This window comes from Carassius gibelio, chromosome A5 (assembly GCF_023724105.1).
Source record: "Carassius gibelio isolate Cgi1373 ecotype wild population from Czech Republic chromosome A5, carGib1.2-hapl.c, whole genome shotgun sequence".
Taxonomy (NCBI): Eukaryota; Metazoa; Chordata; class Actinopteri; order Cypriniformes; family Cyprinidae; genus Carassius; species Carassius gibelio.
The window spans coordinates 30063565-30074078 of record NC_068375.1 but is presented as its reverse complement, the minus strand read 5'-3'; the positions used below and the strand labels follow the sequence as shown (position 1 = coordinate 30074078).

Here is a 10514-nt window from a genome sequence, read left to right as displayed (position 1 = left end):
CCCCCTGCTGGCCAGAGGCCACATTACATCAGCTGTTTTTTTTTTTTTTACACCGTCTATGCTGATGACACGTTTGTTGTTTCTCGGAAGTGACGAAACCAAAGTACTGATGGCGGCTCACAGTTTGCTCCCGGATATGTACTGAAACGAATTTGATGGCTTCTTATTGGACTTTTGGCGTACTTTGCCATTTGTCTGAGGTCTCGAGATTAACATTGAACCTGTCGAGCACAAGAGTCGTCAATCCGAGGAGGGATCATTTGTTGTAGAGCTGCTTAGATCCAGAGCTAGCTGCCCTGCCAATGAAATCCAAGTCCAGTTAGCCCTTGATTGCAGAGGTTGGTTTGAGTGCGTGCGTGGCTACACGCTTTGAGACGTTTAACATTTTAGCAGTTTTGTGACACTGGCTGGTCCAAGTGCAGCAGAGTCTTCGGATTCTGTAGTTTGGCTAGCCTCGCTCGCGTTACTTTAAAAGCAAAGAAGTGGCGGGAAGTGGTTAGCCGAAGTGATTAGCTGCAGCCCTACTCCCAGCTCCTCTGAAATCATCGGTCTCTAGTGGAGATTGTGAATCTCTTCTATGATTCACCTCTGCGCCGTTCATCGACTGTCAGCATGTTGAAAACTCGTCAGTGTTTACTCGGGATTCGCACCTTCCTCGGAGTGACGTCTAGAATATGGAGTTTCATTTTATACATCCTCAGGAAGCATCTACGAACGGTGAGCAAGTCAACACGTTTATCTGTTCTCTTCTCTATATAATGTATTCTGACCTGTCATCTGTAAACAATACATTTTCTTTATTTTAATATACACCTTTATTCAAAAATTAAACTGAACTCAACTTATCTTCAAAATACAATTAGCTACTGGTGTTGTTGGTATGTTAGAAACTTTGTAGCACTTATTTTAGTCATTTGAGTAATATTGTTTTCATGCACTGATTTATAAGATTAGGCAGGCCTATTGTTTATTTTTCTCCTTTATCCCTGTGCAGATTTTTGCAAAAGATAATATTTTTACTGAGCGGTCACTTATGCAAAATTATATGGCCCTCAGTGCAAATAAACTTAAAGCATACTATTCAGCTTGGCTGATGTAAGATATGTGTTAAAAACAATCTTGGCATATGAGAACAGAAATATGCTTTAGATTTGTTTTATGCTGCTTTAATTGTTGATTTGTGTTAAAGTTACTCATACTCATTGTATCCAAAAAAGTTTAATGAAACTTTGGCACGGTAGGTTTCAGATTGTGCATGCTTCAGCTGTACTTCTGTAACCCCGGGGGAGTGTGTGTTTATGATGCTGTTTGTCCTCATTTCTTTGGACTATGGCCCTCCTACTATATGTTTAGCCTGCCACGACAAGAGGTAGAGACCCAAAACTATTAAAGTACAGTATGACCACTGAGAATTTTATTAAATACATATTATACATGTTTTATTCTTCAAATAAATATTTTGTTAAATTCTGTTTTACATTTCTAATAATTGCTGGAAACAATACAGTATTCACATAACTATAATTTCACAAACACAGTATTCTTGGAAATCGGTTTATAATTTTAAACCGCACTAATAGCACCCAAAGACCCAGGCTTCTCTGGAAACACCAAATGACTTTGACTTGTTTTATATAACAACCTGAACCAAAAGTTTGTATTTTTAACTTAAAGTTTATTCTACTCACACAAAACGGTTTGTATTTTATTTATACATAAGAGTCACATTACATAAGTAGATAAGAAAAGTACACTGATATTCCTACCAGCCTTACACTTCTATGACAACTTTTGGCAGCTGTTTTGGAGGTGTATTAATAGTCCAGTAGTGGCAGTATGGGGCCATTCTAGGTGCGTGACCATATAGATGTTTGCTATATGATGCCCTCGTCCCAGCGTGATGAAAGGCCAAAGAAGAGGAAATATTAGAAAGAGAAACTGATCATGAAAAGAGCCAGAACTCTGTAGGTCCTCTGTATGATCGGTCTGAATATAAGAATGAGTGCATTTTGGGAGCAAGTAAAAGACTACATGATTGTACCATGTGCATCACTGCCTCTGTCTTTGTCTGCTTTTCTTCCACAGATAATCCAGTACCAAACAGTGCGTTATGACACATTACCTCTTTCCCCTATTTCCAGAAACAGACTCAGTAAGTTCTCTCACCCTTCTGTTATTTGCAGTTTTGTCCACTAGGGGAACTACTAACACACAGCTGGATGAAGTGTTGCATTATTTGAGGACTCATTTGTGACCCAGAATCTGTTGTATCAAATCATCTGTTGTATTCTTCATCTAAGTACATTACAAGTTGCGTGAGAGTAAGAATTGAGATTAGAATTAACTAATATATATATATCTCAGGACTAGACAGATTGAGTGAAAGAAGTCTTAATCTTTCTGAATGTTGAATCACCACTTTTCACTTATTGACCGTTTGCTGCTTAGATGCGGTGAAGAGGAAGATATTGGTGTTGGATCTGGATGAGACTTTGATTCACTCTCACCATGATGGCGTTCTTAGACCTACAGTGAGGCCTGGTACACCACCAGACTTTATCCTCAAGGTACACGCGTGCATCTCTCGGAAAATGGATTTAATAGATTATTTCGGTAGTTGGTGCTTTTTGGGAAATGCAGGGATTATTTCACACAGTGGAGGACTTTCACACATTTTACTGTCTATTGAATACCTGATTTAAAAAAAATCTTATTTTTATTAAGCAAGCATGCTTTAAATGTACAGTAAAGGGATTACCATGTAGATTTATAATGTTACAGAACATTTTTTTCTTTTATTTTTTTATAAGCAGTCTTTTGAACTTTCTATTCATATCAAAGATTCCTGGAAAAATGTATCATGATTTCCACAAAAAATATTAAGCAGCACAACTGTTTTTCAACATTGATGATAATAATAAGTGTTACTTGAGCCACCAAACAAGCATATTAGAAGGATTTCTAAAGGATCATGTGACACTGAAGACTGGACTAATGATGCTGAAAATTCAGCTTTGCATCACAGGAATAAATAACATTTTAAAATGTGTTAAAATAAAAAGTTATTTTTAAATTATAATATTTCATTCATAATATTACTGTGTTTTTGTTTGTTTAAAAAAAAATGCTGCCTTGTAAAAGGTCAATTTTGATTATGTTTGAAAGTTGCTGTTTTTTTCTTTCTCTTATTCAGGTGGTAATAGACAAACACCCAGTCAGGTTTTTTGTCCATAAAAGGCCACACGTCGACTTCTTTTTAGAAGTGGTGAGTGAATTATCTCATTTGTGCAGATTAGTAAAAACGTTTACACAATTATTTTTTTTTTTATTAGTAAATGTTGCCAATTTACTTGAATTTGCTTCGTGCACTAGTTTTTCTTCTGACAAATTTCACCAATATTCTAATGAGTATTGTGTATGTATGTGTGTGTGTGTGTGTGTATGCCTGTTTATATCTGTATGTCCTCTGGTTGGTATATGTCAGGTCAGTCAGTGGTATGAGCTGGTAGTATTTACAGCTAGTATGGAGATATATGGATCGGCCGTAGCAGATAAGCTGGATAACAACAGGGATATTCTCAAAAGAAGATACTACAGACAGGTAAAACCCACTGCCTCCACATTTTCACCTGAGAAGGTATTTACGGACCAATTCCAGATTGATTTTATTGATTGATTCTATGAAATTTTTTTACATGTCTATTTGTTCAGTTTCTGAACCTGTGCATTTGTCTTCCTTTTCTGCTTTTTGTAGCACTGTACTTTGGATTTAGGGAGCTACATAAAAGATCTATCTGTAGTACACCGCGATCTCTCCAGTATAGTCATTCTGGACAACTCGCCCGGAGCTTATCGAAGTCACCCAGGTTAGAGATCTACAGCTGTACATCAATGGAGAGCACAATCAGGATTTAATTTAGTATGAGTCCACTCTGATTTTCTTAATGTGGTGTTAAAATTGTGGTTATTCGTGTGCTTACATCCATCTTGTTCGATTATTGACAAAACTAGCAGATGCACAAGTTATTTTGTCTAATAAATTGTTTTATGAATGTAATTTGAATTTGTTTTCACCCTCAGACAATGCAATACCTATAAAGTCATGGTTTAGTGACCCAAGCGACACAGCACTTCTTAACCTGCTCCCAATGTTGGATGCATTGAGGTATAAACATTTCTTTAAGTCATGGTCATAGTAATATCTTAATCATGATTAGGCCTACAGAGAATTTATGCCATATAAATTCTGCACAGTCTGAACACCCTTCATTTTTTCTACACCTATCCCTTGCATGTTTATCATAATCTTCATGCAGTGTTTAGCTACTATTTAGATTTTAGATTGAACAATCCCTTTAAATTCATCCCACAGATTTTCTTAAATGGTCAGCAGACAAAATGTGGGGTGGGGGGAGTGCATGTTCTGTGTGGGCCACCTGCCATGAAACATAATACCAGACGTCTAAGAGACTTGCTTTATGGCATTATTTAGCAGAAATGTGTTTAACAGATGCCAGATTGTTTTCATCACTGTGATGAGCCTGTCTGCTTTATCAGTTTAGAATAAACATGCTTGGGATTTCCGATCATTCCTTTCCACCCTCATGTTTTTACATGTCTGCAGTCAGCGCAACCCCAGTTGTTGACAGCACGCCTCACCAAACCACACTTACCAAGAAGCACGTTTTTGCATTCAAATGCAGGTAGATGGAGGGTTCTCAAGGCATTTTTACAGCTCTTTTTAACTTGACGCAGCATCTTAAAAACACGCTGCTCTTGGTGCAAAAAAAAAAAAAAAAAAGCCAAAACAGTCACAGCTGACTAAGATATCTGCCTTAATGCATTAATACATAGACCAAGAAGTCAAATATTAAAATCATAATACAAAAGGGCATTCTGTGTGACAAGTGTGACAAACCTGATTGCAAAAAAAAATCAGTTTGAAAACCACAGGTTTCTTTATTTCTCTTCAGAAAACAAGTGAAAGTATTTGGGATTTTTTGCACATGACTGCTATATGTTATGGAACCTTTATCTGTAAGTTGTGTTTTCACTCCCTTTCTAGGTTTACCTCAGATGTTCGCTCCGTCCTCAGTCGAAATCTCCACCAGCATCGGCTTTGGTGATCGTATCTTCCAGGGCCAGTCACCGTCTGGTTTTTACATGGCTCTGCCCATAAGTGTTAGTCTCTCCTGTGCTGGAACTGTCCGCCTCTCATTACTCTGAGCTCCCATTAGTCATATGGACTCCTCTGAGGAAATGCTACAAGACATGGGAGGACTGAAAGGGAGAGAACCATGATGAAGAAGCTATTGCAAATAAACTCAAGACAAAATGGAGTGGCCAGCATTTTATTGTTGTATTTTTTTCCTTAAAAATGGAAACTCTGCCTTACAGCTGTTGGATTCAACATGTGCATGATAGTGTTTCTGAGTGAATGGGGAAGAAAGCCGATTCCAATTTTACCTTTGTTTTTTTTTTTTGTTTTTTTTTTGGTGGAAAACTGGTTGTAACTACCAGTCACTTCATAATCACTTATTCCTACTTCCTCAATGACTGTCTTTGTCTTTTTAGTTTCGTATGACCTTAGCACAAACGGTCACATGGTCTTACCCACTCATTCTCTCGCTAAGATTCTATCTTTCCTCTCCTTTTTTTTCTGTCTGCCATCTCAGGTATCTCGGCCTCTTCTCTATGTTAAGAGCTGAGATCCGTTAATACCGTTGTACTAATAGTATACTGTGGTAGAGATAACTATGATCAGCAGGAGAGACTACGGTCCATTATTACAGCTTATGGAATAAATTCTCGGTATTTTTAAAATGGCTTATATGAAACCTCTGGTTAAATCAGAGAGGTTTTCGAAGACGTTTTTAGATGCGCTTCGATAGGAATACATCAGCCACTGAGATCGACACTGAGCAACAAGGACTCTGCTAAAACAGAAAATAAAATAGAGCCTTTTGTCAACAACTGAAATGACAGCCTGTTCCACTTTTTGGGGGTTATTTTAATTCAATTCATATTTATTTGTATAGCGCTTTTTATAATACACGTTGTTTCAAGGGAGCTTACTGAAAATTCGTGTCTACATTACAATTTAGAGTGATCTGTAATCGGTTTATAATTTAGATTAACTAAACATTGCCAAGTGAAGGATTCAGACTTCAGATTTTTTATTTTTACTTGAACTATAGATACTTGATTCTATTTTCTGTATAATATTTCAACGTACTAAAACTACAAATGACTTTGAAGTCCACGTGAAACGAAACTTCGCCCCATCTATTTTCTGAATGCATCTTATTGTTAACATTGTAGCATGTTTCAATTTGAATTTCTTTGTCTTTGGGCAGACCTTTTTTTTTTTTTTTTTTTTTTTACAATGGACTGCAAGCTCACATTTAGATCTGTCCCTGTCAATTACTGATATGTGACCCTGGACCACAAAACCACTCTGGAGTCGCTGGGGTATATTTGTAGCAATAGCCAAAAATACATATCGGTCAAAATTATTGATTTTTCTTTTTAATGCCAAAAATCATTTGGATATTAAGAAAAGATCACGTTCCATGAAAATATTTTGTAAATTTCCTACTGTACATATCAAAAAGTAATTTTTGATTCGTAATATGCATTGCTAAGACCTTCATTTGGAAAATGTTAAAGGTGTTTTTCTCAGTATTACGATTGATTCCACACACTCCTAAAAGTTAAAATTAAATAATTAAAATAAATGATTATACTGTGCATAATAGCACCAAAAATAACAAAAAAAAAATCCGTGTGCGTTTGCGATGACATAAGGTGTCTGCAAACGCACCTGGGTTCGATACAACACTTCGTTGACGTGTTTCTGGTTTTTGCGTAAATGGTCTATAGTTGTATCCATAGACAGTAAAATAAAGGTTGTATCGAACCGAGGGAAAAGGTCTATTGAATATGAATGATCACATGGAAAAAGGACCATCCCCACATCACTTGTATACAGGGCCGCGGGAAGTAATTTTGAACAGGGGGTGCTGTGAATTTTTTTTTTTTTTTTTTTTTTTGACAAAAAACCTATGAGCCTATAGGCCTATTTAAAATACATTTTAAAAATAAATACATTGAGATTTACTACTTTATTGTCATATACACTTCAGTGCACAGGGTCTGAAACACACAGACATCAGTTCTCAGATATGCGCAATGCCTTATTAATCTGAAGCAGAAGCAGAATCAGAAATAATAGTTTAACAATCGAAAGAAAACGAAATAATTACTTTCATTACAATTTCAGATAGCCTATACATACATGCAACTTATTTAGATACAACAAATAATATTACAACAAAATATAATATTAATCAAACTTCACAATAATGCTAAAACAATCCAATCGATTTGGTCAGCTGGCTTGAGTCACTGCACGTTTATGTCACACGCAACTCTATTAACTCCAAAATCTTTTTACGCACACCACAAGGAAATAATCTCTGAATATTTAAGCAATTTGTTTATTGAAAAGTTCTCCACATCCATTACGCAAAGAACACACGCACAGTATAAAGCTTTCTGTCTCCATCTCCAACCTTTTTACACAAACCACAAGGAAATAATCTCCAACTATTTAAACGTTACAGTTCTCCACAACCATTACGCAAAGAACACACGAACGAAATAATACTCTCCATCTCTATCCCCACCACCTTACAAAAATACTATAGTGTACTACTTACAATTGCTTGGCTAGTCAAAGCTGATCCCACACTTGTTGCCAAAAAAAATAAATGTGACAAGCGCGGCAGCACAATGCTCTTACCTGAGCTACATGCAGGCGGGGTGCCCTGGTTACAGGTGTCCAAATGTCGAGGTGCGCTGTATTATATAAAGATGAATGTATTCTGAATGGAACGAGCGGGAAACCTCGTTACTCGGCGACCAAACCTGCCTGCCTGACGTTGACAACGTAATTCAAGTTTATTTTATTTTTGTATAGCGCTTTTTACAAAACAAATCGTTACAAAGCAACTTTACAGAAAATTATGTTTCTACAATATTTAGTAGTAGCTAGTAGTTTGTGCACATTTGACAGGATTTTAGAAAAACTAAAAAATAATAATAATACAAGACGTAGTCAGCTAGACGATGAACTATCAATATTATTAGTTAAGTTATTATATGATTAAGTCACACATTTAGGAATAATTGTTAGTTCTGTTTGTTCATTCAGGGTTAGCATCATCTGAGGTCCTCTGAGGGTCAGCATCATCTCTTCTCAGGTGTTCTGGATCCAGACTGGAGCTTGTGTAAATCCTAGTTACCACGGGATGTGAATCCCGTGGCAAAACATAGAAACAAAATACAGACATCATTAGCATAGCTGCTGATCCAACAAAGTAAAATTAGTTTAACCCAAGCTAATGAATAAAAATGCACCTTTGATCAGATGCAACTACACTCACAATTAAAAAGATACATTATTCGAATGCTTGGCGAAAGAGATGTGTTTTTAATCTAGATTTAAACAAAGAGAATGTGTCTGAACCCCGAACATTATCAGGAAGGCTATTCCAGAGTTTGGGAGCCAAATGTGAGAAGGCTCTACCTCCTTTAGTGGACTTTGCTATCCTAGGAACTACCAAAAGTCCAGCGTTTTGTGACCTTAGGGTGCGTGATGGGTTGTAACGTGGTAGAAGGCTAGTTAGGTACGCAGGAGCTAAACCATTTAGGGCCTTATAGGTAAGTAATGATAATTTGTAACTGATGCGGAACTTAATAGGTAGCCAGTGCAGAGACTGTAAAATTGGGGTAATATGATCATATTTTCTTGACCTCGTAAGGACTCTCGCTGCTGCATTTTGGACGACCTGTAGCTTGTTTATTGAAGAAGCAGGACAACCACCTAGAAGTGCATTACAATAGTCCAGTCTAGAGGTCATGAATGCATGAACTAGCTTTTCTGCATCAGAAACAGATAACATGTAACAACGTAACTTCCGAACCTGTGTTGATTAGGCCTCAAAATATGAAATTAAAATCCAAAATATACGTAATAGATAGACTGCGTGTGTCAAAATCATTTTCTAAAATATTCATAAGGAATTTATAAATTGTGCAAAATAATTTAATAGGCCTAAAAATTTTTATCTCCCTCTCGTCACTAGGGGGTGCTGCAGCACCCCCAGCACCCCCACTTCCCGCGGCCATGCTTGTATAATCAATCAGGTGTAGCAATCACCTGATCTGGTCATTTTGATTAGCTCAGCATGAAAAGAGCTTTCATGTAGCATTTCAGTCCTTATAGTGCAACTATTTAGTAATCCCGAAAACACTGATTGCCTTGTTCAGGTGTGTTTAATTAGGGTTGGAGCTAAATTCTGCAGGATAGTGGCCCTCCAGGACCGGAGTTTCTATCCCTGCGAATAAACTATGGGTGGCAAAACACTGTCATAAGATCTCTGGAATAAAGTTGTGGACAGACACAAGTCAGGATGGATAGAAAAAAAAATCAAAGGCTTTCATCAATGCCTAGAAGCACAGTGAAGTGTATTATTAAGAATTGGAAGGTATTTGGTAGAACACTGACCCCCTCCTGGATCAGGACGTCGCTCAAAACTGGATGAAAGAGCAGGAGGAAACTGATCAGAGTGGAGACCAAGAGGCCTACAACCAGTGGCTGAGCCAGAGGGGTGTCCAGGGGTTCCCGGCCACCCCTATAATTAGTAATTACTATGCTACTATTTCATTTTCTTTGTTTAATCGTACTTAAAGAAGCATTTATTTAAGCCGCGAAATCAAGGGTGCGACGTGTCTGGCCTAGTGTTCCGCATCGCGCTTCATCGCGTCTATTTCCAGCCTCTCGTGTAGGCGCTCTCGCGACACGTTCATTTTCTTACGGAGTGGAACACATCGACATCGCAGAGTAGCGAGGACACAGACAGCGAGCTGACGGACACGACACAGCAGAAAAAGTCTCAGCATTTTATTAAGAATTTCAAACGATAAATATAATTTTGGAGCTTTTTAAGAGCGTGACCAGGATCAAGCGCGCTCCCGCTTTGCCTCAACTTCAAGCAAAGCAAGAGTGCCTTCTTATTAGCATGAGGTAAACACTGAAGGAAACATCCGATCCATGTTGAAAGATACACTAAAACTTACTAGTGTATCATGTAATCACTCAACGAGTGTTTCAGCCGCGGAAAGACAGCAGCTAGAAGATATTAACAGCAGAAAATCCACTCACTAGTGTCCATAAATTATAAAATGTAATGCAGAAATTACATATATATATTTACACATAATTTCTTATTATAATAAAAATCTATAGGCTAGATATAAAAAATGGTCTAATATAAACTTGTATACAAAACAAAAAGCAGTAATATTGTAAAATATGTTTACTATTTAAAATAACTGCTTTCTATTTGTATTGCTTTCTATGTTTTAAAATGTAATTTATTCCTGCGATTTCAATTGAATTTTTAGCATCATTACTCCAATCACATGATCTTTCAGAAATCATGTTTGAT

General features: G+C 37.1%; 1 protein-coding gene across 1 annotated transcript; it reads left to right on the top strand.

The window, feature by feature from the left end:
- The first annotated feature begins 20 nt into the window (after positions 1-20).
- On the top strand, positions 21-5973 carry LOC128011425 (CTD nuclear envelope phosphatase 1A). Its single transcript, XM_052593796.1, has 8 exons — positions 21-717; positions 2086-2152; positions 2449-2567; positions 3194-3265; positions 3485-3601; positions 3755-3866; positions 4081-4165; positions 5066-5973. Exons 1-8 carry the CDS (start codon positions 613-615, stop codon positions 5124-5126), a joined length of 738 nt encoding a protein of 245 aa, XP_052449756.1. The 5' UTR covers positions 21-612; the 3' UTR covers positions 5127-5973.
- Positions 5974-10514: the final 4541 nt, after the last annotated feature.

Coding starts and splice junctions, on each gene's coding strand:
- LOC128011425 (XM_052593796.1), top strand. CDS start 613: ATGTTGAAAACTCGTCAGTGTTTACTCGGGATTCGCACCTTCCTCGGA. Junction 3,266..3,484: donor TCGACTTCTTTTTAGAAGTG/GTGAGTGAATTA, acceptor GGTATATGTCAG/GTCAGTCAGTGGTATGAGCT. Junction 3,867..4,080: donor AGCTTATCGAAGTCACCCAG/GTTAGAGATCTA, acceptor TTTCACCCTCAG/ACAATGCAATACCTATAAAG.